The 27,854-nt window shown below is 30.5% G+C and overlaps 2 protein-coding genes across 3 annotated transcripts; one reads left to right on the top strand and one right to left on the bottom strand.

Moving 5' to 3' along the window:
• Window positions 1-6,790: 6,790 nt before the first annotated feature.
• LOC140814524 (VAN3-binding protein) lies at window positions 6,791-11,051 on the top strand. Of its 2 annotated transcripts, none has more exons than XM_073173542.1 (7): window positions 6,791-7,174; window positions 7,908-8,030; window positions 9,335-9,755; window positions 9,848-10,072; window positions 10,174-10,223; window positions 10,391-10,448; window positions 10,629-11,051. In XM_073173542.1, the coding sequence occupies exons 1-7, from the start codon at window positions 6,869-6,871 to the stop codon at window positions 10,841-10,843; spliced, it is 1,398 nt and encodes a 465-aa protein (XP_073029643.1). In that variant the 5' UTR covers window positions 6,791-6,868; the 3' UTR covers window positions 10,844-11,051. The 2 variants fall into 2 exon arrangements, with proteins under 2 accessions (XP_073029643.1, XP_073029642.1); XM_073173541.1 differs by having other exon boundaries at window positions 7,905-8,030; window positions 10,629-11,049.
• A 4,802-nt stretch (window positions 11,052-15,853) lies between these two features.
• Window positions 15,854-16,281, bottom strand: LOC140815666 (EPIDERMAL PATTERNING FACTOR-like protein 4). The gene is made up of 2 exons (XM_073174740.1): window positions 16,170-16,281; window positions 15,854-16,080 (listed from the first exon to the last, which is right to left on the bottom strand). The coding sequence occupies exons 1-2, from the start codon at window positions 16,279-16,281 to the stop codon at window positions 15,854-15,856; spliced, it is 339 nt and encodes a 112-aa protein (XP_073030841.1).
• Window positions 16,282-27,854: the final 11,573 nt, after the last annotated feature.

Raw genomic sequence — 27,854 nt, 5'->3', positions numbered from 1 at the left:
GGCAATAATTGGAGCAAGCTCTAAAATGTTGTATAATTTTAGGGTATATGATTTTCACGACAGCTAGTGCGATTTTGTATGTACATAATTGCGATTGTAATATGTCTGTGGACTAGTGATTTTGAAGAGTAAGATGGCTAATATTTGTAGTGTAAAGGTCTATTTATAGTAGATTTTTGCAAGTTTAAAAATGAAGATTACATTTTAACAAACAAGTTAATTTTTTTTTTTTTTAAGTAATATGACATAAATTAATTTGGGAGATTTCAAGTTACAACGTTCATAAACCATATTGGACTATTTTCAACTAGTCATTCGGTCGAATGAGAAGAAAATACAGTTTTGCGAGCTAGTAAATGAGCTGCACCATTAATAGATCGACGATTATGTTTAGATAGATTTAAAATCATCTAGCTCTAGCAGCGATTGAATTTCTGAAGCCAAAACACATGGAAGGTCATACTCTTCGAAGATGTATGTAAAGATTGGAACTTGGACCTAACTCAGCTCAAAAGCTAGCTCAAGGAGGAAGGATTGTCCAAGTTCATATATACAACTCACATGTTATTTATCCAACCGATGTGGGACAATTAACACACCTCTCTCATGTCCAGGAATGAACATCTGGAGCGTAGAGTTTACAAATAACCCAATTATGGGCAGAACGGGTGGATCCAACACATAACAGTATAACCTAAGCTCTAATATCATGTTAAGATCGGAACTTGGACCTAACTCAACCCCATCAACCAGCTCAAGGTCCAAGTTCATATATACAACTCCCAAGTTATTTATCCCAACGATGTGTGACAATTTACGGTAAGCATAATTCGAACTACAATCATAGAATTCGAGTAAATGCATAAATTAATCAGGTCAAGACGCAAGCAGTAATCTAAACCACTTCTGATGTCAAACAATTCTGTACAAGTTACAGAATCTGGATACCGAATAAAACAACTGAAAATACATCAAGTGTTATATAACTATATAAATAAAACCAATAAACCATCTCATGGGCAAACGAGCAATTCCCAATTGGCCGAAAAAATTAGGGGACATTTCATACTCTGATCCACTATTTAATACATGTCTCCCTTGTGTTATCAAAATAGTGAAAAAAATATGTTACAAAAAAAGTTAAAAAAATATGATTTGAACTATTGCCATATATGTTGACTGAAAAAATCTTACAAAAAGTCGATGCATTATTGTGCTTGCTGGATATATGCTGGCTGCATTTTTTTACGGCATCTTCGGTTCGGAGTTAGACCATAAATCTGATATTTCATAGCTACGATTAGCGTTGAAACAACTCCGAATGCATATGATCGAATAATAGTCACTCTATTTTAAAGTTTGAGCCATAATTTCTCGTAGACTTGAAAAGATAATTATTTTGAGACTGAGTTTTTTATTCGAATGGCACCGATATTGGCAAATATAATCCCTACTTGTAACTCTAGCCCATGCAATCCCCAATCCCCTAGTAATATTATTTCTGTTTTTTTGTCAATCTCGCCCGTGATTTCTGAACCACCACATCGTACTGGAGTAAATGAATGAGTTCAGATGAAAGACAGTACGTTCATTCTACACGGCCGTTTCCCGTTATAGGCGGCGCACCGCGGCGCAACTGCAACGTATCAGAGAGAACAGACACGAAAACTCAGACTGACACCCTACAGTTCCTGACTTGGGAATTTGACATGAAACATGAGACTACATTATGAGCTCTGATTAGAGAAGCTCATGGGGTATAATATAAATATATATATATATATATATATATATATATATATATATATATATATATATATATTTTAAAAATCTTTATTAAAAATGTAGTTTTTACTATAAAAATAATTTTAAAAAACTGAAAGTTATGGTTTTTGGCTTTGAATTCTTATTAATCTTTTTAAAATTTAAAACAAATTAATTTTTTTAACATTTGTCTAAGTCAAAATCGCTTTTACTTTTATAATAAAATAAAAATATTGAAATAGATGGAGTTTACTACATTTATTTGCTCGAAACTTATTATTACAGTTTAGTTCGGAAGAAGAAGAAGAAGAGAGAGAGAGTGGACTGAACATTTCTTGTGAAGTTGAAAAGGGTTGACCATAAAGGAATTTTGTGTTAAATTGAAACAATAAATGAATGGTAGGTTTGAAGGAATTCATCTGAATTAATATTAAATTAACATGGATTACTCATTAAAATTATTGGAAAAAATATTTGATTTTAAAGGAATAGAAAGGGATATGAAAGATTTATACCGCTTCGATCAACGTATAACTAAAGTTTTTAAATCGAAATAAATTATGTATGGTATGTAAAGATAATTGTATATAAGGAACGAGAACATGCCTCTTGACAGACGGTCTCACGAATTTTTATTTATGAGACGAGTCAATCATACCGATATTCACAATAATAAAAAGTAATATTTTTCATTGATAACCCAAATAAGATATCTGTCTCAAAAAATGCGACCCGTAAGATCGTCTCACACAAGTTTTTGTCTAAAAAACGGTTCAATTCGAAAGAAATTTTTCTACGTAATTTCTACAACATTATATATTAATCCAATCATGATGTGCATCAAATCATCGCAATTAATTTTCCATAATTTATACCAATAAAAACTTTATACTTGACAATATTTATTATGTGAAATGTTGTAGCTGATTTTTGTCGGTTCCGTTCAATTTACATTAAGATATTACCCAAAGTGAGTGCCCAGTGTTTGAGAGTCGTTATTTTTTTTTGTGAACCTAGGATCTTCGAGTTCGTTTAACGGAAGGAGCTATTGCCTTTAACGCGTGGGCTGTGGCCTTAGTCGAATTGGACACTTTTAACAAAAACTTGGATTATGGCTTTAATCAACAGCTCTGATGATTATAAAATGGATTTTTAAGGTCAGAAAACATAGTACCATTACCTAAGGAAAAAAAAACACTAGACAAACAATTGGCTATCTTGTCTTCCACTAAAATCAACAAGTTTTACAAAACTCGACAATTTTGGGCAAGCCAAATGCAATGGGTAGGTCTCCTAATCCTTGGAATTTGGTGATATATTCAATATCTAATCGATTATTCATTATTGGGTTTTTATTTTCTAGCCTCAGAGTTTTGTCACCATCTGTCTAAATTTCTTCTCAAATCAGTCGGACCCCTCCCCCACTGTAATTAATTAATCGGTGGAAATAATTTTTCCCACATAAATCACAATCACATTAAATGTTCATGTTTCTGTGTTTCTTAAACATTTATTCAAAGTTATAAGTTCGAGAATTCAAAGTTATTCAAAGTAGGTCTCTTTTTAGAGTGGATGAACCAAACGTAGAGACTTCAATTTGGGTTGTGTTTGTTGGGTTGGTTTTATCTGTCAATTAACTTGAGTGAGTTGGGTTAAAATTTTATCGGACATATCCGAAAACGAGACTAAATGGGTCAGAGTCGGCTATTAAGAATTATGAGTTAATGATCATGTATCAAACATTATATTTAATTTAGATGTTATAATACTGGGTCCACCGGTTGATGATGGATTTAGATACATTTTTAGTTTTATATTTAATTATCACATCCAAATATTTCTTTTCAAATACAATTTAGAAATATAACTGAAAATATTATTTTCACAATTTTTTCTATACTTTTATATCAACTTTTTGAAAGAAAATCACAGCATATCCACTATTCGTTTATCTCAAATTTTTCTAACTGATATTATATTACAATTTTTTCATCCTCTCATTACACAATAATATCTAGAAATATTTATTTATAAAACATCAAATTCAATGAATTATAATGATTTTTCTATATTTTTCTATTTTTTTTGATAAATTGGTCCGACTAACGCGCGATATACCTTAATTTGGGCTGAATTGAGGATTTTTCAACCCCACCCCACCTCGGCAAGCGGTACAAATGTCATCAGGCACAAAGTTAAATAGTAAGGTGAAATCCAAAAAATAAAAATAAAAAAATCAATTAAGTAGTAATATAATGTCTAGCTCTAAGATGACCAAATTTTTTTATTCAAATTATATATAAAAAAATTCTTTTACTCAAAATCTCACGATATAATACTCAAAGTCGAGCTTGGAATATCGAGCAAAAAATATTAAAATCTTCGAATTACGACCCCTTAGTAGACACCGGGGTTGAAGGAGATTGCAAATGAAGTGAATAAACATGGGTCGCAGGGGTAGAGTAGATGCTACCTGTGGGGGCAGTGCCTTCACAGGATCTCAGCCATTGATTTTATATGGTGATTAAATCTGGGCTTTTGATCACTTCATGGGGTGTATGTGTGTTTAAATCTGGGCCTTTGATCACCTCATGGAGGCAGTGCCTCACAAGGTAGGGTGAAATAAACCGGTCGCAGGCGCATTGATTAGTTTTTAACAGTGGGAAAGTGGTGATGGATAAGATGAAATGAAGGGGGGGATATATGATGATGTACACAGTACATTGCCACCCACGCAAAAATAACGAGGCGCTTTATGCAGAACTTACTAAAGCATTTCAGATCAGATATATAAAAAGCCATCATCAAACGATGTGCGTGCGAACTGTGGGGGCGCTATCATATCAACTAGTGTGTGCATTTACGTTTTTTTAAAAATTTGTAGAAAAATTAGTAATGAGTGCATAGTCTAATTTTAAAAGAGTAATATTGAAAATAAATTGTAATAGCAATTTTGGAAAAAAAAATTTTGTATAAAGACAGTTTGAGAACAAGATGCAGGTGGTGTCGTTGATTGTGAACTATTTGTCTCTATTCGCAGGTTCTTTTTATGTATAGTACAGAGATAGATATTGATACCACCAACATTTAATATATGTACATATAAATAAATGAGAGACTTGGGTCACGAGACACTTCATACTTCATTATCTGCTATAATATCATTTAATAACGTAAATTTGTTTAAATGGGAAATCCGACAACAAATACAAATATGTTTTATCCTCGAAAAGAACGAGTCCAGCAGCTAATCCAACATAGAATTTGCTAGGTACGAACATATCAGGCGAAAACTAATATATTTACGTCGAAGTTGATGAAAATGGAGGTGAATTTGGTCAGAAGTGAACGATTGTCGGTCGGGGAAGGGGGCGGGGGCCTGGGATAGATGTTTAGTTATACTGTACGACTACTTGCCTGTTGTCCAAAGTCCAAACAATAATATTCTACAAAATTTTATCGGGCACATTTTCATTTGGCAAATAAATAATTTTGATTGTGGCGGACACGAACTTACGCGAGTACTACTCAGTCCGAAGAAGCATTTGCATTATATGCCGAGGTTATAAATCCCAATACCAACGCCACTAATTTTCAAGGGTTTTCTTAAGCTATATGTGATACTTTCGTAAGGATCCGGGTCAGGGATAATCCGAGATATTAATTGGACAGTCCAGATCAGAGCCAATATGCTGGGTACTCTGCTCACTGGCCGAGTATTTCTTCTCCTCCCGGGTAATCCATAGCCCGGGCTCTCATACAAGCACTCGGGTACCTTACTATCCGGGCCACATCGAGAATTGCACCACACTCGAACGTAAATGGTGCATTTAAGCGATGGACGAGTGTATATATACTTTAAAAATGCAACACAAGTGAGTAAATTGATTGGTCGTGCATTGATGGTTCATTAGTTAAGGCCTTAAATAGACACCACATGGTCCCTATACTTAATAATCTCTCGCCTAGATTTTGGGTAGTTGATTCACGGGTTAAGTATGTTATATGTACATGCTCTTCTATTCTCCATTATAGATGAACAATCACAAGAAAAATAATGAACTGACCTCTGTCCTATATATTACCACGCAGATTGAACCATTCACTTGCCTGTGTTAAGAAAATTATTGTTTGAAATTTGAATCGTTATCTGTTAGTGATATAAATACGATTTGGAAATCGATTTTCGTCAAATAAAACATCTTGAATATATAAGCCATTTGGAGTGAACGATGTGACAATATGATAACAAATCTTTCTTTCATTCTGACGTTTGACTCAAGTTTTACGAATGACTAGAGTAGTACGTAAATCATTATATTATTTATCTATATTTATTTATTTTCTATGCATCATCTCATTCGACGAGATCAACTATTTGAACTTGGGAGATGCTGCAATAACGGGTCGAATGTAAAAATTCATCCCGTAGAATTTAATAAGGAAACAGATAAATTATTTTGAGGTTCCTCGTTGTCAAACGTTGTCAAATACTGGAACAGAGCTTGGACTTACTGAATTGATTTCTTGAGCTTTTTAACGTTTGGGAAATGACAAAGCATACTTTTTAGTATTGTGTAATGTAATATTTAAATATCGTAAAATTTAATATATTAAAATTAATTCAGATTTAGGTCTTTAGATATCACCATCAAATTCTTCCAATGGGCACCCAATTCATAGATTTTTGTAAATTGACTCGTGAATTAGTACCACAAAATACACTTAGTATATGTATAGAATGCGAAAACGTTTTAAATTACTCTAAAATTATCATATCTCATCTTCACACATTAAACTAAATATATTTTTACATTTAATGAATAATGTTTATTATGTAATTTGATTATCTGAGTGATTTTTTATTTATTTAATTTTGAAATGTTTACTTTCATTTCATATTGAAAAAGAATATATAGTAATCTATTTTTTTTAAATGATATACTTTTAAAATCAAAATTAATTAATTATAAAGAAAATATTATACCATTCACAATTCTATATAAAAACATCACCAATCCATTTGCGATTCCCATCAACACCACTTTAACTCCTGCAACTTTTCTTGCTTCTCCACTCGACATATTTCCTACCGTTTCTTCTTATGGAGAAGCCTCCACTTCAGCCCATTTTCAGGCCCCCGGAGACTCCAACTGAGCCAATGGAGTTTCTATCCCGTTCTTGGAGCGTTTCAGCTCTTGAAATCTCTAAAGTTTTAGCCCCGCCACCACCCAAGTTTGTACCTAAGAAGAACCCACAAGACGGTGTCGTCAGAGGTGGTGGTGGAGCCATTCAGGAAGATTTCTCCGCCGAGCTGGAGGTTGTTTCAGCCACTGTTTCTGGGAACCCTTTTTCCTTTGCTTCTTCGGAGACGTCTCAGCTTGTCATGGAGCGCATTATGTCTCATTCTGTAAGTAAAGATGCGGCTTTGGCCTTTTTGTGCATGTGGGTTATTTCTAGAATCTGTCTTTGTTTGCAGAAGATTGTGGTTTTATGTCAATAACTTGATGATATATGCCATCTCTCTCTCTCTCTCTCTCTCTCTCTCTCTCTCTCTCTCTCTCTCTCTCTCTGTGAACGGAGTTGCAAAATATTTTAGTTTTTAACTTGCAAAATGTCTTTCTAATTGTCTTTCATGACTTGGGATTGGAAGTTTGCGGTCCTTTTTGTTGGTTCTTCTATGATTTTTGAGAATTTTGATTATCATCAACTCTTTTGGATTATTGCTGCTCTTTTGTTTGTTTTCGTTTTGTTTGATTGTGTTCGAGTTGGGTTATTTTTCTTGGAGCCTATTCTTGTGTAAGACGACGAGTTTAATATAATGAAATATTTGTTTAAAGGTGTTTTTATGGGAAACAGAGAGTTTCTTGGAACTTCAAGCTGTTTAGAAATTTGTATTAATTAGGCTGGCAGCATTATGTTTTTAATTTTAGAAAACTTGATCAAAACAATACATTGATTTATGTGTTTTGATTTGAATTTATATTTCAAGATTCCTTTTTTTTTTTGTTTTTCTGATAAATTTATTCCTACAGGTATCCCTTTTCTTGTATATTTTGTGCCTGGATGTTTTATTTGTATTTTTTGAAGTGAGTCTGAAATATTTTTGTTGAAATATGATGTGTGTGCTACATGTGCAGCAGGAGGTATCACCACGCACTTCAGGAAGGCTATCTCACAGCAGTGGCCCTCTCAATGGAGGCCAGAGCTGTGGCTCTCTTACTGACAGCCCCCCTGCCTCCCCCTTTGAAATTGATGACTCCAAGGTCTTATAAATTCTCTCGTATTTTTTCATCTGTTTCTTCATTATAAATCTAAGTATGCATCTATTTACTCATCCCGTTGTAGTTTCTCTCCATTTTATGTAGGAGTTGGAGTTGGAGATGGGGATTCTTTTCCTTAAAAAGATAAATAAAAAATTTGTTATTTTATGGTATGGTCACAAAACACAAGTTTCTGAAATTTCTGAGACAATGGGACACCATATTTCAGCTCTCTCTTAAATCAAAAAACATTCTCCGAATATGTGAGAAGAACAACTCATTCAAATCTTTCCTAACTATACTCACCAAGACAAAAATGAAGATTGGATCGGTTGTTTGGTAATTTGTAATCTTCTTGAATTTTTTGTTTCATGCATCATCAAAATATTATTATTATTGAATTAACTGCAGATTAAAGGGTATTTTAAAGAGAAAAAAATTCATTCGGAAAATATTTTTAGGTACCATGTTATTCAACTCAATTTGTTACTGTCGTCTACTTGATCATCATAACAAGAAAATTAAATCGTGAATATCTTCGTACGTGGTTCTTCAAATGGTAATGTCGGAATCTTCCCACAGCAACCATTAGGTAATAAATTGCAGAATTATCGTACATTTATACCCTTTTCCTTGATTGTTAGGAGATGACATAAAATTTAATAATTCTTACATTTGAATTATCTAGCAATAAATGAAGGTTATTGTTGAATTTATGATGAGGGGGCAACAACTATTTCGGCTTGTGGTTCAATTTTATTTCAGAGTATGGACCATACTGTCAGGCAACAGAATTAACTGGTCCAGCTTTTGGTGGGGTTGCTCTAATGTTTTCATTTATTGAATGTAGAGTATCCTACCACCCTAAAAACATTTTGTAATATACTCACAACATTATTTAATATGATACGAATGGTAGTAAAAAAATCAAGTTCAAGTCAAGCTCTTGAAATTTCGTGTGCTCGAGTTTGACTAAAAAATTATTAGAATATTAGCCCAAGCACAAGGGCCGAAAACGTTATAGTCGATTGAGATCGACTCGAACTGGTTGGACGGACAGGTTCGTGAGTCATATGCCGGTTCATCAACCTCACCTTACACACCTTCGTGCATATACACTAATTGAACCTTGAACAGAAACCTTGGAAAACTGAATCATGCACTGAACCCTTTAGTTTGCCACAAGTCTAGGCATTTTTTTAAAAAAAAAATGGCGTGGATTCCACATGTTAACACTGGATCATGTTTTTTTGCATATAAAGATCAATTTCTTTATAGTTTGTGGTGATATGGATATGTGCATGCAGTACTCTCAGTTAAACTCTACCACGGGCAACCAGTACAAGGCCAGTGCCATTAATGGCACTGGCCTTGGCGGTGGAGGAAAAACTGTGGGGAGGTGGCTGAAGGATCGTAGGGAGAAAAAGAAAGAGGAAACGAGGGCACACAATGCTCAGCTTCATGCTGCCATTTCTGTGGCAGGGGTAGCGGCTGCTATTGCTGCAATTGCAGCTGCCACTGCTGCGTCATCTGCTGCAGGAAAAGATGAACAGATGGCGAAAACCGACATGGCTGTTGCATCGGCTGCCACATTGGTTGCTGCACAATGCGTCGAAGCGGCTGAGGTTATGGGGGCTGAGCGAGAAAACTTGGCATCAGTAGTGAATTCAGCAGTCAATGTTAGGTCAGCGGGTGACATCATGACTTTGACAGCTGCTGCAGCTACGGGTATTCCTATATTCATCTTTCATGGTCAAATTATTCAGAATCTTGTAACTTAGATAATATTGTTTATGTTGATTTGCGATTTTTTTTTTCAGCTTTGCGTGGTGCTGCCACCTTGAAGGCAAGGGCATTGAAGGAGGTGTGGAATATTGCAGCAGTGATCCCGGTGGACAAAGGGACGGGAGCTACAAATAATGGGAGTAATGGAAGTTCGAATGGTAGTTTTAGTGGTGAACTTGTTCCCGAAGAAAATTTCCTTGGCATTTGCAGTAGAGAACTGCTCGCCAGGGGCGGCGAACTTCTTAAGAGAACCCGAAATGGTAAATACAAAATTCTCATCTTTCAGGTTTATGAAATTCCTATTGATTAAGGTAATGTCCATTCATGTTTCTTGACAGTTCATTTCCTATGATAATTGCAGGTGATCTTCATTGGAAAATTGTGTCTGTTTACATCAACAGAATGGGACAGGTAGGCTTTTTTCTTCATGATTGAACAATCACCCCCACTTTCAATTTACTCGAGACTACCGCAGAGTTCACTTTACATCTCGACGACAGAAGTTAAAGTTGTAAACATGAATCTGCTTTTCTCTTTATCTCCTGATCTGCAATCAGAATTTCATTCAAATTTTGCAGGTGATGTTAAAGATGAAGAGTAGACATGTTGCTGGGACCATAACCAAAAAGAAAAAGAGTGAGTTTTTTATTTTTTAACTTTCATCTTTTCACTCATGATGAAATCAGAATTGAAGGTGGGTGGGTTTTCTTCTATTTGGGGATTTGAGAAAGTAGAGTATGCAATTTAGTGGAGAAAGGCATAAAAAAAAGTTGACATCTTTATCTTTATTTTGTTTTTCCTCTTTTGATCTATCAGATGTAGTGTTGGAGGTGTTGAAGGATATTCCGGCTTGGGCTGGCCGCCACTTGCTGGAAGGCGGCGAGAATCGAAGATATTTCGCTTTGAAGACGGTTGCACGAGGAGTTGTGGAATTCGAGTGCAGGAATCAAAGGGAGTATGATATTTGGACTCAAGGTGTTTCAAGATTACTCTCAATCGCCGCAGAGAAGAACAATAGGCACAAGATTTGATGTCCCCTTGTTAGTTGATTAATGATTTAGTAAATAGGAGAATATGTCTCTTTCTTTAGGGGCTTGGACTGACTAAATGTTCTCAATTTTGGGTGGTATTGGTTTTTTCCTTTTTTTTTTTTTTTTTTCTGTCCCTTGTGTTTCTAATGTAAAAATAGGAATTGTTTATCTAAACGACTTTTTTTTGGTCGTGTGCTATGATTATTTTTCATTTCATGGTGTTGTATTTATTTATTTTATTAATGATTAGATTAATACCTATTTAAGGACAAACTATTTACTTATTTATTATTTATATTAACTCGACATGAAAATCATCCAAGATTCCGAAGTATAGAAGATATATAAACTTCTTCTTTTTGTTTTTTTTTTTTTAAATTTTGGAATTGTGTGTTAATTTGAAATGTTGGGAAAGTAAAGTGACAAGAAAGAAAAGCAAGAAAACCATGTGATCAAAGGATAATTTTCTCTATACTGTGGGGCAGAAAAGGGAAAATCTTGAAATGGGCTCTAATATCTGGTCAAAAAGGAAGAAAGAATCCTTCTTTTGAAAAAAGAACAAGTAAAGAATATTATTAAAATAAAGAATTGATAATTTGATTCCCGTGGGCCTTCGATATTTTTGTTCATTCAAACGTTTTTGGGGGCTTAGTATTAAGGTTTTGGATTTAGTGGACTTAAAGTTTGTCTTGATATGTGATTAGTTGTTTGAGTAACAGAGTTGTTTGGATTTTGTGCTATATTGTTTATCCCATTGTGTAAAATATTATTAATAACAACTTGGAAATTAGCAGAAGAATAAGCATATTATTGGGGAAAAGCCCTACAAGAACAGGCGGATTTTCTATTATAAGTTTGGATATCCACGATAATTTGGTCAATTGTACTGCCAAGCGTTCGTCGCTTTACCAAAAAATGGTGTTACGCACTCGTTAGCTTCTTTTGCTATTTCCTCTCCCTCATCTTTGGTGTGGATTTGTAGAGAGTTTTCTATTTGGTCAGTAAAGCTTGTAATCGAGGATCTTACTCCGATTTGAATAATCTTACAAGTTTTTCTGTAAAAAAAAAAAAAACACAATTCAAAAAGGAAACACAAGCCAAAGCCCTAAATATGAACCATTTTTTGTCAACTTAAAACGGAGAGCATAATACTTCTAAAAACGGCAGAATACACTACTAAGAATTGCGAAATTCATTTTCGAAATTGAAATTGTTTTTGGTTACATATACGCGGGCCTCGTAAATAATGGTCTAAAAATTGAAAGCCCAAAACATATAGAAGAGAGAATAGAATGGGTAGCTAAGAATAATTAAAGCCCGAAAATGGATTTCATATGGAAGAGTCAAAGGAAAAAGGCCCAAATTAGAGTGATGAGAAAGAGGACAGATAAGGGAAAAAGGCACGAGCAAGTAGCAACTGTTCTTTGGGTTAATTATGAAAAAATAGAGAGTGAGCGAAAATATTGTAAAACTGAATAAAGGATATAAAAAATATGTTTATATAGTTATGGTAAACACAAAAATAGTAAAATAACTAATCTACCATTGACCTTCGAGAGCTAACAATAATATGTTTTAATAAATTCGATCCTATCAAATGTTGAATTAATGATATCCGATGAAACATTTATGAAATTTTTTATATGAACGCGTATATTAAACAATATGAAAAATCATATACGGTGTTACACCATTGCATCAACACTGGTACGAATAAATCCTATTCTTCAAGTTTAGTTCTTGTCAACTAACGTCGATTAAACTTTTTGGTGTCGTATTGATGATGATAATGGCTTGAACTGCAAGTACTATTTTTGCAAATAAGACGATATCCTAAAATTATTGTCTATTTTATGATTATGAGTTGGTTTGATATTTAACTATAAGTAGGGATAATGCAAAAAAGTTGTATGCTTATAAATTATTGGCTGTTTTATAATTCAAGAAAAAGTTGAGTCCTACTTTTAATCCAAACAGTGATTATATGGTCAATATTTTTTTAGGTGCAGCACTAGCTATATATATAGAACAAATATTAATTAAATAAAATAAAAGGTAAAGCTTTTTTGTATTTCACACGGACACATTAATTGAGTGACAACCACAATGTCAAATCAAATATCGCGTCTGTTTTTTCACTTTATCGCCTACGATTAATTATAATTAAAAACGATTCTGATTAATTCCTCCAAGTGGCAAAACTCACCATGGACTGACTTGATAGATTTGATTTCAGAAATGGATTAAAAAAAATACGGGAAATTTGGGTTCAGTCCCCAGCCGCCTTTTTTTTTTGTGTTCAGTCCCTAGGTATTTTTTTAGTACCACATTTCCACATGAAGTGTACCACATTTTGTATGACATAGTACCACAATTTTGTGGGTAGGGAGTGAAGCCAAAGAAATTTTATGATTGGGGATTTTTCAATAACTTCCCCTTAAAAATATAGTTTTCAATTATATTAATTTTAATGACAAAAACTTGTGTGAGATAGTCTCACGGATCATATTTGTGAGACGTATCTCTTATTTGAGTCACCCATGAAAAAATATTACTTTTTATGCTAAGAGTATTATTTTTAATTGTGAATATGAGTAGGGTTGAGCCGTCTCACAGATTATGATCCGTGAAACGGTCTCACATGAGACCACTCTATTTTATAATCATTGTTGATGGATAAAATTGGATTTCAAATTTCTGAGAGCAAGAATTCTGGAATAGAATAAGTTTCTTGTGAGAGGGTCTCACGAATCTTTATTTATGAGACGGGTCAATCATACCGATATTCACAATAAAAAGTAATACTCTTAAATATTTTTTCATGGATGACCCAAATAAGAGATCTGTCTCACAAAATACGACCCATGACACCATCTCACACAAATTTTTATCTTTGAAAATTTGCAGTTTTATTTGCTATTTTAGTTATTTGTTGTCAAAATCATATCAAATATCTAAAATTCTATAAAAAAATTATTCTAAAGATACATTATTGAAATGAAATTGATAACATCAAAGATTAAAATTGCAAAACAAACATAATAAATTCATTATCTATTTTCTTTAAGAAAAAAGAAAGATAAGATTTAAATTCTGATAATGGAAATATGAACAGTACTTACTCATTGAAGTAGAAAAATAAAATTTAAAAAATTAATACGTCGATTCCAGATGCAGGTCGATCATAACAATATTTGGGTCTGAGTCTAACTTTTAAAAAGAGATTTCCGATTCATAATGTGTGTTCATATTTTTTTTTTTTAGTTCCATAGTCATTTTTCAAATTAAATCAATACGTCAAAGACAATATAAAAAACTAAAGGAATAAAAATATCAAACATGTCCAAAATGATAACTAAAAAACAAACCGCCTAACAGTTTTAGAGCTAAAAATATTAATCAAGTCTGTATAATCATGTTGTTCAGTAATTTCTTTTCTCAATCGATAACATAGCCAATCCATTCAATCTTTCTCGTGAAATAGTTGATCGGAGAAAAGTTTTGATGAGCTTTATATTTGAAAAACTTCGCTCTGCACTTGTTACTGTGATCGAGACAATCAACAAGATTTTATAAGCAATATGAGCATTTGAAAGCCGGATAAGCATTACATCCACCAAAATTTCAGTCAAAAAGCGTAGATTATAAATACCACATAAAGCCCCGAAGAAAGTAAAAAACTACAATAAAAAATTAGAAGCCCGAACAAAACAAATACAAGAAAATAGACTTACAGCTTCTCACAGGTCTTTCAATCAAACCTAGAGACGACGCAAAGTCGATTAAGGCTTGTCTGCAGATGAATATTGAGGAAGATTGTGGAATAAATCGATAACAGGCTAAGCAAGTTCCATTTAATAAATATTTGGTTTTGGGCTATCTAACAACTAGTATTATATATAAAAAAAATTTAAAATTTTTGATCTCTAAAAAAAATATGACCTGAGTCATTAGATTCATTTGCCTCTTAATAGGCACGGCCAGTCCAGATGTCTCCATTTTTTTAATTTTTTTTTTCTCTCGGGATGGATGTTTTCGATACAAGAGTTGTTTCTTTTCTCCCGAAAATAGGTCTGATTTTAGAGTGAGTCTCATGTGAGACCGTCTCACGGATCATAATCCGTGAGACGGGTCAACCCTACCCATATTCACAATAAAAAGTGATACTCTTAGCATAAAAACTAATACTTTTTCATGGGTGACCCAAATAAGAGATCCGTCTCACAAATATGACCCGTGAGACCGTCTCACACAAGTTTTTGCCCTGACTTTATAATTCTTCAGAAAATTTATGTTACATATTTCAGCAACATATCTACTAATTTTACACGACGAAGTCATCCTTTATATTGAGAATGCAATAACAATCCATTTTTTCTGTTTTCTTTTTGTTCAATTATCGTGACACCACGGTATATAATTTGCGATACGACATATATATATATATATATATTTTTTTTTTATATAATAATTTTTCGATATGATAATTGATACGAGATTTATAATTTTCGATACGATACAACATACGTGTTCAAGATCCAAGTTACGGAAATAGTAAATAATATTAAGCACGACGATTACTTCCATGCAATCTCACACTATCACATGCATTAATGAAAGTCATTAAATCCCACCATCGGAAAAGTTACCTATATAAATCGAAAATATTAATTGATTGACTTTCAAAGACAGTAAAGATAGGAGTCGCCCTTGATATGACCAAATAATTATGTTCCCAAAGTTCTTTATCTGTCTCCAACATCAATTAATTAATAGATAACCACCAAGAAACAAAAAGGCAGGAACTAAAATTTTTGCAAAGTTCTTAACAAGACAGTTGAATATTTGAAAAAAAATACTCACCTAAATGGAAAATTTAACAGTTTCTACTATACACCGGTGTGTTCGTGCATTCATTATGGAACAAAAACTAAGTGAATGAAACTGAGTAATTTTTAAAGTAGAACAGGCTCGAAAGATTCTGATTCACCAAAATTACATTTATTTTCCCTAAGGCATGAAGATTTTGTTTCTACACTTGCATCTCCAAGCCTCTGGATAGTACTCCAATGGCACACTCAAACCAGGCTGAATCGAAACGTGCACCGGTGTACACGGCGAACACCTCCCACACTTGGATCTGCAAGTCGGCGGCGATGATCCGGGGCCGCCGAGTCGCCGCCGCGAGTACGCAACTTGCTCCACCATGTTCTCTCTTAATTTCCTTCCTCCAACACCTATATACGCACATTTGGACGTTAAACACTCGAGAAATGACATTAATATTGTACAGTCCATCATTTACGGTGATTCTGAGTGCACTTACTGAATTTGAATGCTGGGTTGGAACCAAGAACTGAGCCGGAGGCAAGAAGAAGAAATGTAATGGCGGCCAAAGACAGATGTGATTGGATGTGGCGGTGGTGCAATATGGCCATTGCTCAAGCGGTGGCTGGTGGCGCGCGACCGTGAAGCTACTGACTGTGGTGCAGACAGAGGGGAATGAAATACTTGTGGGTTGATTATAATATATGTGAAATTGAAATGTGGATGTGTACTTTTGTAAGAAGTTTGATCGCAAAAGCTCAAGAAAATAGGAAAGTTAGAGAAAGGGGAAATTGATTGCGAGTCATTGCTGTTAATGTTATTGCTGTTATTGTTGCGTGCAAGCGTGTGGATGAGTCCAAGTCAAACAGACAGATCCATCTTCGACTACCCCTGTTCATGTGTATATAATGGTCGTCTTACAACTACTTTTGGAGATAATCAAGGTTTTAAAAAACGTAAAACGTCCGAAGTGTGGATGTCGAACTCTAAATTTAATTGATATTAGCATAGATTTAGGCGTTAAAAAAAACGTTTTTTTTTTTAAATTTTTTAGTGTAATTGTAATTATCTCAATCTAATAAATAGATAAAATAATACATAAATATGATAAATTTAAGTGTGATGCATTAATTCTCATATTTATAAAAATTTCAAAATTGCAATCTTTATTTGTTTTTGAAACTAGACCATATTAAAAAATATTAAATATTTGTTAAATCATTATTAAACATACTTAATCATAATTAAAATTAAAAAATAAAAATCTAAATTATAAACATAATTTATTATTTTAAAATAAAAAAACATACCTTCAAAATAAAAAAAAATTAAAAATAAATAGTTACGATTAATTGTGCTTAAGTATACTTAATTAAACTCCTTAATTATATTTAATTCGGTCAAACTACAATTTAACCGTTTTCTTCCGCTTTTTTCTGAAGTGTGATGTTTTTGTCGAGTTTCAAGCTTAAGCGCGCTTAAGCGGAGCTTAAACGGATTTTTAGAACACTGGAGATAATATGTAATTGATAAAATTTTAAATTAATATAGTAGCATGTAAATCAATATTATTAAAATTTTGATTTTTAAGTAGATATTTCATGTTGTAGATATATTCATTGCTTACTAATTTATTTAATTTAAAATATAATAAATTTATTTAATATAAAACAAGACATGCGCGCGAGCACACATTTCTTTAATACATTAGTTGGTAGATGATTTTTGACCGAGAATACAATGTTAATGTTGGATTGATTCCATGTATTTTGCAAACTGGTGAAGCATATTTTTTGGTCAAAATTTAGGGATCATTTTTTGTTGTCTTGTTATATTTTCAATGCGTACGTAATCCGAGTTGAAAACTTGGTTTCTTAATTGGTAGATTGATTGGGAAATTTTAAAACAAAGGGGACCATATTTGCATGATGCTCTCAACCATGTTCTTACTTTGACGTCTGCCCTCTTAAATTGAATTGAGTCCATAAAAATTTGGTATTGCTTGTATATATCCTATTTGAATTTAAATATATATCAGTTTTGTTATAGTTTCAATCAATCGTGTTCATTTTTTTTGTATATCGTTAAGATATTATTCATATATTAGATATATAATTTTGATATATTTTTTTAGCGTTCAATATTAAAATGTTGTTAGTAAAGGTACAATCAAGTGATCGATGAGTATAGGCTTTAAGATGATGGAATGTTCAAACTCGTACGCATAGTAAAATATAATAAAAAGCAGAGTTACATTGATTTTGCTTTGTTTTGATCCGCTGTCTAATTTGTAGGAAAAGAGGGGAATGGGGCCATAAATTGATTTGATATATGTGAGGTCTTGGTCTGTCATATTTCATGTGCAAACACATTTCTCATTCGCTCCATTAAATTATATAAAAAAACACACATATATATAATTTCAAAAAACGGAAAAAAATTAGTAGAGTTGATGTGTCTCAAAGATAAAGATTCGTGAAACCGTATTACAAGAGACATACTCTTATTTTAATTTGTTTCATTTGCAATTTTAGGTCTGTTTCACTTGATACATATGAGTTTAGTTATATGTAAACACACTCATTGAAAAAGTGTTGAAAATTACTAAAAAATGAAAGATATACGAACTAAAACTCGATCATGCCAACACATATGAAGACCAAATTCGCGAGTCTCCGGCGAAAAAAATTTGTAAAGAAAAAGTATCACGTATCCTTCGGTAATAGCATGTATGTTTTGGAATTGGAATCATAGCATGTTAAAATCAAAAGAATCGTGATCGTTGATAAAGTGAAATTAATATCTGGGGTAGGACTAGGTAGGTTCCTAACATGGGGCTGACGGTCTTGTCCTGGAAGAACATGTGACGAGTGTCGATGTGATCTTCAAGTGCAATTCAAAATTAATGAATTAATAGTAACTATATATATAATTTCTGTATAATTCAAGAATTATTGGAAAGGATGTTGGGACTCTTGTCAACCTTTCTATTCTCAGTTTGCTAGAGAATTTCAGATAGTAGACGTGTAGGATAATATATATATATATATATATATATATATATATATATATATATATATATATATATATATACTATTATAAATATATGAGTTTGAATTGTGAATTTACTTGGTTACTCTTTTCCAACTATTACTTAATTAATGTCTTATTTATTTATTTAGGTGACTTTTCAATTTTCTTATCTAATTACCTAATTTGTTTAATTGATACATTTTATTTTACTATGCATTATTTCACATCAATATATTTTCTAAGCTTTATAATAAAAAATGGTTTCAACTTAATTTTTTTAAACTTCAAGTTACATTAATATATAAATTTTTTGTTAGCTGTTCAGATTTAATTTTTAAAACTTCAATTTAAAAAAACATATATGTTTTATACCTAAAAATAGTTCAAACTTTATTTTTTAAACTTCAAGTTAAATTAACATATATCTATAAATTTTTTGTTAACGATTCGAACTTAATTTTTTAAACTTTAAGTTTAAAAAAACATATATGTTTTATAAATAAAAATAGTTCAAACTTTATTTTTTAAACTTCGATTTAAATGAACATATAAATTTATGGTTAGCGGTTCGGACTTAATTTTTTAAACTTTAAGTTAAAAAAAACATGTATGTTTTATAAATAAAAAAAGTTCAAACTTTATTTTTTAATTTCAATTTAAATGAACGTATAAATTTATGATTAGTAAACTTCAAGTTACATGTACATATAAATTTTTGGTTAGCGGTTCGAACTTAATTTTTTAAAACTTCAAATTTAAAAAAAAATCATATATATTTTATAACTAAAAATAGTTCAAACTTTATTTTTTAAACTTCAACTGAAATGAACATATAAATTTATGGTTAGTATTTTTTAAACCTAAAATATATTTTCTATTTTCTAATATATTTTCTATGTTTTATAACCAAAAATAGTTCAGACTTAATTTTTTAAACTTCAAATTAAAAAAATATATATGTTTGATAACTAAAAATAGTTCAAACTTTATTTTTTAAACTTCAATTTAAATGAACATATAAATATATGGTTAGTATTTTTTTGACCTACAATATATTTTTATTTTTAAATATATTTTCTATGTTTTTTTAAACTTCAAATGCATAAACATATAAATTTTTTGTTAGCGGTTCGGATTTAATTTTTAAAACTTCAAGTTAAAAAAACATATATGTTTTATACTTAAAAATAGTTCAAACTTTATTTTTTAAACTTCAAGTTAAATGAACATATATATAAATTTATTGTTAGTATTTTTTAAACCTACAATAAATTTTTCTATTTTTAAATATATTTTCTATGTTTTATAACCAAAAATGGTAAGGACTTAATTTTTTAAACATCAAATTACATGAACATATAAATTTTTTGTTAGATTTTTTGTTAGCTGTTCAGACTTAATTTTTCAAACTTCAAATTAAATAAACATATATGTTTTATAACCAAAAATAATTTAAAATATATTTATTAAACTTCAAGTTAAATAAACATATAAATTTGTGGTTAGTATTTTTTAAACCTATAATATATTTTCTATTTTTTTTAACAAAAAATGTTTCATACTTAACTTTTTTTACTTAAAGTTAAATCAATATATAAATATGTTATTATCTCATTTATATTTATCTATAACACTCATCCATACATTTTTAGTGATCTAATATTTGATTTGCATATGTTTCGATATATAAATTTAGCATAAATAAATATTTGTAGATGTTGGTGCTTTATTGTTTTTGAAATAATTGTGAGGACATCACGATATGAATAATTTTAGTTTTTTATTTTTTGTAATAATAATAATAATGTATTGTGATTTCACCGACTTATTAAAATGAACATACTCATATAATATTGCTCTAACGTTTGTTGATTTGATTGATTTATATACGATTAAACATATATGTTTTATAAATAAAAATAGTTCAAACTTTATTTTTTAAACTTCGATTTAAATGAACATATAAATTTATGGTTAGCGGTTCGGACTTAATTTTTTAAACTTTAAGTTAAAAAAAACATGTATGTTTTATAAATAAAAAAAGTTCAAACTTTATTTTTTTAATTTCAATTTAAATGAACGTATAAATTTATGATTAGTAAACTTCAAGTTACATGTACATATAAATTTTTGGTTAGCGGTTCGAACTTAATTTTTTAAAACTTCAAATTTAAAAAAAAATCATATATATTTTATAACTAAAAATAGTTCAAACTTTATTTTTTAAACTTCAACTGAAATGAACATATAAATTTATGGTTAGTATTTTTTAAACCTAAAATATATTTTCTATTTTCTAATATATTTTCTATGTTTTATAACCAAAAATAGTTCAGACTTAATTTTTTAAACTTCAAATTAAAAAAATATATATGTTTGATAACTAAAAATAGTTCAAACTTTATTTTTTAAACTTCAATTTAAATGAACATATAAATATATGGTTAGTATTTTTTTGACCTACAATATATTTTTTATTTTTAAATATATTTTCTATGTTTTTTTAAACTTCAAATGCATAAACATATAAATTTTTTGTTAGCGGTTCGGATTTAATTTTTAAAACTTCAAGTTAAAAAAACATATATGTTTTATACTTAAAAATAGTTCAAACTTTATTTTTTAAACTTCAAGTTAAATGAACATATATATAAATTTATTGTTAGTATTTTTTAAACCTACAATAAATTTTTCTATTTTTAAATATATTTTCTATGTTTTATAACCAAAAATGGTAAGGACTTAATTTTTTAAACATCAAATTACATGAACATATAAATTTTTTGTTAGATTTTTTGTTAGCTGTTCAGACTTAATTTTTCAAACTTCAAATTAAATAAACATATATGTTTTATAACCAAAAATAATTTAAAATATATTTATTAAACTTCAAGTTAAATAAACATATAAATTTGTGGTTAGTATTTTTTAAACCTATAATATATTTTCTATTTTTTTTAACAAAAAATGTTTCATACTTAACTTTTTTTACTTAAAGTTAAATCAATATATAAATATGTTATTATCTCATTTATATTTATCTATAACACTCATCCATACATTTTTAGTGATCTAATATTTGATTTGCATATGTTTCGATATATAAATTTAGCATAAATAAATATTTGTAGATGTTGGTGCTTTATTGTTTTTGAAATAATTGTGAGGACATCACGATATGAATAATTTTAGTTTTTTATTTTTTGTAATAATAATAATAATGTATTGTGATTTCACCGACTTATTAAAATGAACATACTCATATAATATTGCTCTAACGTTTGTTGATTTGATTGATTTATATACGATTAATGTATGTTTTTAATTTTTTAAAATTTAAGCTAAATGAACATATTAATTTTTAGTTAGAGGTTCAAACTTAATTTTTTAAACTTCAAGTTAAATAAAATTAATTTATTTAATTGATAGATTGATACATCATTATGCATTATTTTTCCTATTATTAGTTAATAATTGATATAATTTTAATTTAATTTAGTTTATTTATTTATTTAATTGATACATAACTATACATTATTTCAAATAAAAATTTGAATGCTTTTAATATTTCTTACATATTTTTTTATTATGCATTCTTTCACATGAAAAAGTAGGCTATTATTAATATTTTTTAAAGATATATTTTCTATGTTTCATAACAAAAAATAGTTCAAACTTGATTTTTTAAACTTCAAATCAAATAAACATATACGTTTTATAAGCAAAAATGGTTCGAATTGTATTTTTTAAACTTCAAGTTAAATGAACATATAGATTTGTGGTTAGTGATTCAGAGAATAAAATATAAATCAAACAAAGAGAAGAATTTTGTTTTCTATTATATATATTTTTTATTCAGCAATGAGCCTTTTATAGGCAAATATACATATGAAAAAAACCATAAAAATAGCAACAATATTTGACCACTAAATAACAAATATGCTAAGATAATTATTTTCTGTAATACTTTGTTAATAGTAAACAATGACTAACAGATTTTATTTGACAAGACAGATAACTAAGTACTTCGACAAACCTTTAACAATTCAATAATATCTCCCTTAAACCGATAAGGTAAACATCGGCTTAATAAGAACATCATCCTTCAAATTTGTTTTGTAGTATGCTAATACCAAGTAGCTCCCTTAGTTTATGAAATGCAGGTAGTTTCAGGGACTTGGTAAACATGTCAGCTACTTGGTTTTCACTTTTGCAATATATGAGATCAATTGTTTCATTCTTTGTGCAGTCACTTAAAATTGATATTTCACATCAATGAGCTTGCTTCTTTCATGGAGGACTAGATTCTTTGATAGTTTTATGGCTGAACTATTATCATAATAAATTGCAAAAAGATCATGATTCTTGAATTTAAGCTCTTCAAGAATTTTTCTCAACCAAATAGCTTTACATGCACGTGAAGTTGATGCAACAAATTTAGCTTCAATGGTTGATAAAGTAACAATTGATTGTTTCTTCGAAGTGCATGGAACAACCGCTTGATCTAAGAAAAAAAATCATATCCTTAAGTTCTTTTTCTATCATCTCGATCTCCTTCAAATCTGATTGTTCTCCTTTCTTATAGTAGAGACCAAGTTCTTGTGTTCGTTGTCGGCATCATAAAATCTTCTTAACAACTTAAAAATGCATTTCTGTAGGATTCTCAATGTATCTGCTTATGAGACTGAAAGAATACATAATATCCGACATTGTTGCTGTCAAATACATTAAGCTTCTAACAATTTGCTTGTAAAATGTGTTGTCAATCTTATTTCCTTAACAAATTTTTGTTATCTTCAAACCATAGTCTACGGGAGTACTTGCATAATTACATTTCTTCATATTAAATCTGCACAAAACTTTTTGAACACATTTCTTTTGTGAAATAAAAATCTCATAAGTAGATTGAACTACTTCATATCAAGAAAATGATGCATCTTGCCAAGATCCTACATATCAAACTCAACCATCATGGACTTCTTAAATTTTCCAAACATGACACTATCATTTTCAGAGAATATAAGATCATTAACATATAAACAAACAATGAGATTTTTCCATCATCTTCAATTTTGTACAAAGTTTATACTCATATGAACTTTTTTGAAAACATACCTTAAAAAATAAGTCTTAATTCGACTATACTAAGCTCGTGGGGCTTGCTTTAACTCATACAAAGTTTTTTTTTCAATTTATACACTTTATGCTCATTTCCAACTTAATATAACAAGGAGGTTGATGGATACATATATGTTCTTCCAAGTCTCCATGTAAGAATGTCGACTTTCCATTTTCTTTCAATTTACTCATGTAAATCTACTTCACACATCGTTTTTTGACCTTTTGGAAGCTCGATGAGTTCCCAAGTTTTATTTTTATCGATGGATGTGATTTCAGCATCCATTGCCTTTTGCTATTTTGATTCTTTGACACCTTCTTCAAAAGCTACTGGATCACAATATGAAAATAGAGCAAAATGAACAAATTAATCTTCAATTTGGTTATTACCAGTTACCTCATAATTTGTCATCCATGTTGCTCTTCTTCTAAATCGTTGAGATCTTTGTTCATTTTCTGTCTCGTTGACTAAAATATGTTGATTGATTATTGATTGTTGCTTGTACTCTACATATTATGCATTCTCCAAAGGTTGATGCATTTCTTCTCCATTTTCTCCATCAAAATCAGCTTGAATTGGTTGTTTAACAATATTTTCATCAACGAAAAACTACTGAACATCATGAATATTTTTGGCATTGGGATAATTGGATCTACCGATTATCGTGTTAGTATCTATTTGGTTCAACTTTGAACACAATTCTTTTTCTGCGCGTATATTTTACCTTGTTGACTTGTAACTCAACTGAGTTGAGATAAAGCGATTGTATTTTGTTAGCTCAAACCAATAATACCGAAAGTTTTAATAGGTATTCATTCACCCCCTCTAAACATCTAGCCGGTCCTAACAACATATGAGATTGAGTACATGCTGATAGTCATAGCCTAAAAAACGAAAGCTAGAGAAATCCATCATTCATTGTTGCAATTGCAATTATTAAATAACAAAAGGACACTTGGTTATTGTATGTTGTTGAATTAGTTAAATATAATTTGACATAACATATTGATAAAATAATGAATTCCTTCAAAATCATTGCTTAAGAATTGATATGTGCATTAATCGATATTTGAACAGTCGTTTATTAATTATTTTAATTTAAATTATTTAAATTGTGTTTGTTTTATCCTTTTATTTTAATTTCAATTTAGTTTATTAATTTATTCAAGTTTTTGTTCAAGTTAATTAAAGAATTGTTTTTAATGTAGATTTGTAATATATCAAGTTTTTTCGGACGATATCTGTTCTTGTTATTAAAACTTGACATGTACACAGAAATAACAAACAAAATTACATAACGAAAAGTAAATTATTTAAAATAAACATGTGAAAACATGTAAATTTCATATATGTAATTAATATGAATTTATAAAAAATATAATTTTCAATTTTATTTATTATATCAACTTATTTTATCTCAAATAAAATCGTTTCCACGTGCAACGCACGTGCACTGTTCTAGTATATATATATATATATATATATATATATATATATATAGAGGGTGGGAATTAATTTTGTTGAAACTCCTTGGAATCATACTTGTAATCATAATGGGCCCTTACGACATGTTTGAAATTCATCCGATGGACTATCCAGTGTTCAGACCTTAGGCCAACATGACGCGAAAACGAACTAGGTTTAAAGACATGCCTGCATCGTTAGAATTGTTGGGGTTTCTGTGACTGAACTTTGTAAGGTTCGAGTCAAATTTAAACGTGGTGTTTTCAAAAATGTAAAAGTCAGATCAAATGGCCATAAAGCAGAAGTAGGCCCATGCATTTCGCGACAAATTTAGCCTCTGCACGAATTTTGATCCGTTGAAACAATTATAAGCCCATTTATTCTGGCCCAAACGACTGAGGCATACAAATATGATCCATAATAGGGAAACTGGTGTTTATTTTATTGTTTATTTATTATTCATTCTTTCGGTTCCCCATTTCTTTTTATAATTGGTGTTAAATTTGACAAAATATGATTTATAGACTTTTGGGAGGCTTTGCAGCTCAAGCCTTGCATTGGGAACAAATTTGTCTAGGGACTGGGCGGGGACGGGGACCGGTTTGTCATCTCCATTCTCATCCCCGAATTTCATCATCACCTTCATACCCGTCCTGATCTCCGTTTCAAAAATATTGATATGACAAGACGGTGACGGATTCAAAATTTTTTGAAATCAAAACTTATTATTATCTATTAATGTTAGTTATAATATTAATTTATTAATATTTATTGATATTATTTATGCAATTATGCACCGGCAGGAGATTTTCCTATCATTCAAGAATCATCCACGTTTTAATGCGCTGTTGGAAAACATATATACTTTGGCATTACAAATGATAGGATAAACATGTGATATATAATATAAGGATAAGTTACGGATAAATAAGATGTAGGATATTATATTTAATGTTTGGTATGATTTTAATAAGAGTGATTAAATTTATATATTAGATTGTAATGACAAAATTAACCTTATCATAATAAATTTTATAATTTCAAAGTTGTTGCTTGAGTTCATATTTTTTATCTGTTCATGTGATGATAGTATTTGCATGATTTATTTATTTTTACCTAATTTTATATATTATATAATATGATAATTGAGCCCTTGATTTTTTCAGTCAAGTCAAATATTAATTTTTAAGGTTAATCGAGTGATACTAATAATTTTATTGATATTTATAAAAATTATTATAAAATTATCTCGAATTCATTTATATAATTATCATATTATATAATATATAAAAATAAATAAAATATTTATTTGATTTTAATTTCTACCTACTAGCATAGATTTATAAAAAATCATTTATAAATTGAGGGTAATTAAGTCATTTGTGTTGTATTTTATCATTAAATTAAAATTATCACACCTTCTATTAAGGATATTTTATCCTTCTAAAAAATTATTTATCAAGGACTCATTATATTATCATGAGCTTTTTAAAAAGGTACCAAACATGAGATTAGGAGGATTATTTATCGATCTCTCTTATCCCATGTACCAAACTATGCCTTTATGTATTCTGCAAATATTTCCATTTGGGAATTAAGTTTCCTTTTTATGTTTAGCAGACAAAATTGAGTTACATCGTCATGCTGATTCTTATTTTATGTGGCAGGTTTTAGATTTCTTCAACTGCCGAATTAATGCACAGAAAATGGATGGTCAATGGTCGGTTGAGAAAGTGCTTCAAGTCATAGTCAATAACTGCCGATCATGGAGAGGTGAAGGCATGAAGGCACACAAATACGGCGACGAGATTGGTTGAGTCTGTTTTGTTCATGTCCATGTTTTTTGGGATCATTTTTATTTCAACTAGTGAGAGGATTACCTCGTCTTGGACATCGCTCGTTAGTGTCTTCCTATGGCTATGAAATGTATAAAGTTTGGAGATGTTGAAGAAAGTGTCTCCCAAATCTTAGACACGTGAGGGACCGGTGACTGAGATGAGCTGAGGATAAGAATTGAATTGTTGACAGTTGCAACAACCCAAACCAACTAAGGGGTACCAGCAGTAAAGAAGGGAAAGACTTAGTTGGGTCAATATAAATATATCTGAGGGCTCTCGAGAGGAACACAAGAGAAGATATCCCTACTGTCTTGAAGAGTAAAAAAGAGATAGATTACTCAAGAGAGACTTGTATAAGAGAGTCTAAGGCGTGAGTGTGTAATCTTCTTCAGTGTGTGTAATCTCCTCTTTGTACGGTTGTTGTGATCAATAAAATTCTACAGGTTGTGCTCCGTGGATGTAAGCCATTTCGGCTGAACCACGTAACTCTCGTCGTGTTCCAAATTCTCTTGAATCATTGCATGTGTTATTTGTGAACGTTGAAACCATTACTGTGAGATTGTTATATCGTGTATACCCAACAATTGGCGCCGTCTGTGGGAACGAAGACACGACCCGACACGAATAACAATCAAGAAGATGGGATCTATGAAATACGACATCGAAAAGTTCACAGGGAAGAACGATTTTGGGCTGTGGAGAATCAAAATGCGAGCAATACTGATTCAAC

This window comes from Primulina eburnea, chromosome 15 (assembly GCF_022965805.1).
Source record: "Primulina eburnea isolate SZY01 chromosome 15, ASM2296580v1, whole genome shotgun sequence".
Classification (NCBI taxonomy): domain Eukaryota; kingdom Viridiplantae; phylum Streptophyta; class Magnoliopsida; order Lamiales; family Gesneriaceae; genus Primulina; species Primulina eburnea.
The sequence above is the reverse complement of the archived record's forward strand: the minus strand, read 5'-3'. Positions and strand labels throughout refer to the sequence as shown.

What these genes read in the sequence shown, in the direction of transcription:
- LOC140814524 (XM_073173541.1), top strand. Translation starts at nt 6,869, where the DNA reads ATGGAGAAGCCTCCACTTCAGCCCATTTTCAGGCCCCCGGAGACTCCA. An exon ending in AGCGCATTATGTCTCATTCT is followed by an intron (nt 7,175 to 7,904) that starts GTAAGTAAAGAT and finishes CTACATGTGCAG; the next exon opens with CAGGAGGTATCACCACGCAC. An exon ending in TTGAAATTGATGACTCCAAG is followed by an intron (nt 8,031 to 9,334) that starts GTCTTATAAATT and finishes ATGTGCATGCAG; the next exon opens with TACTCTCAGTTAAACTCTAC.
- LOC140815666 (XM_073174740.1), bottom strand. Translation starts at nt 16,281, where the DNA reads ATGGCCATATTGCACCACCGCCACATCCAATCACATCTGTCTTTGGCC. An exon ending in CAACCCAGCATTCAAATTCA is followed by an intron (nt 16,081 to 16,169) that starts GTAAGTGCACTC and finishes GTGCGTATATAG; the next exon opens with GTGTTGGAGGAAGGAAATTA.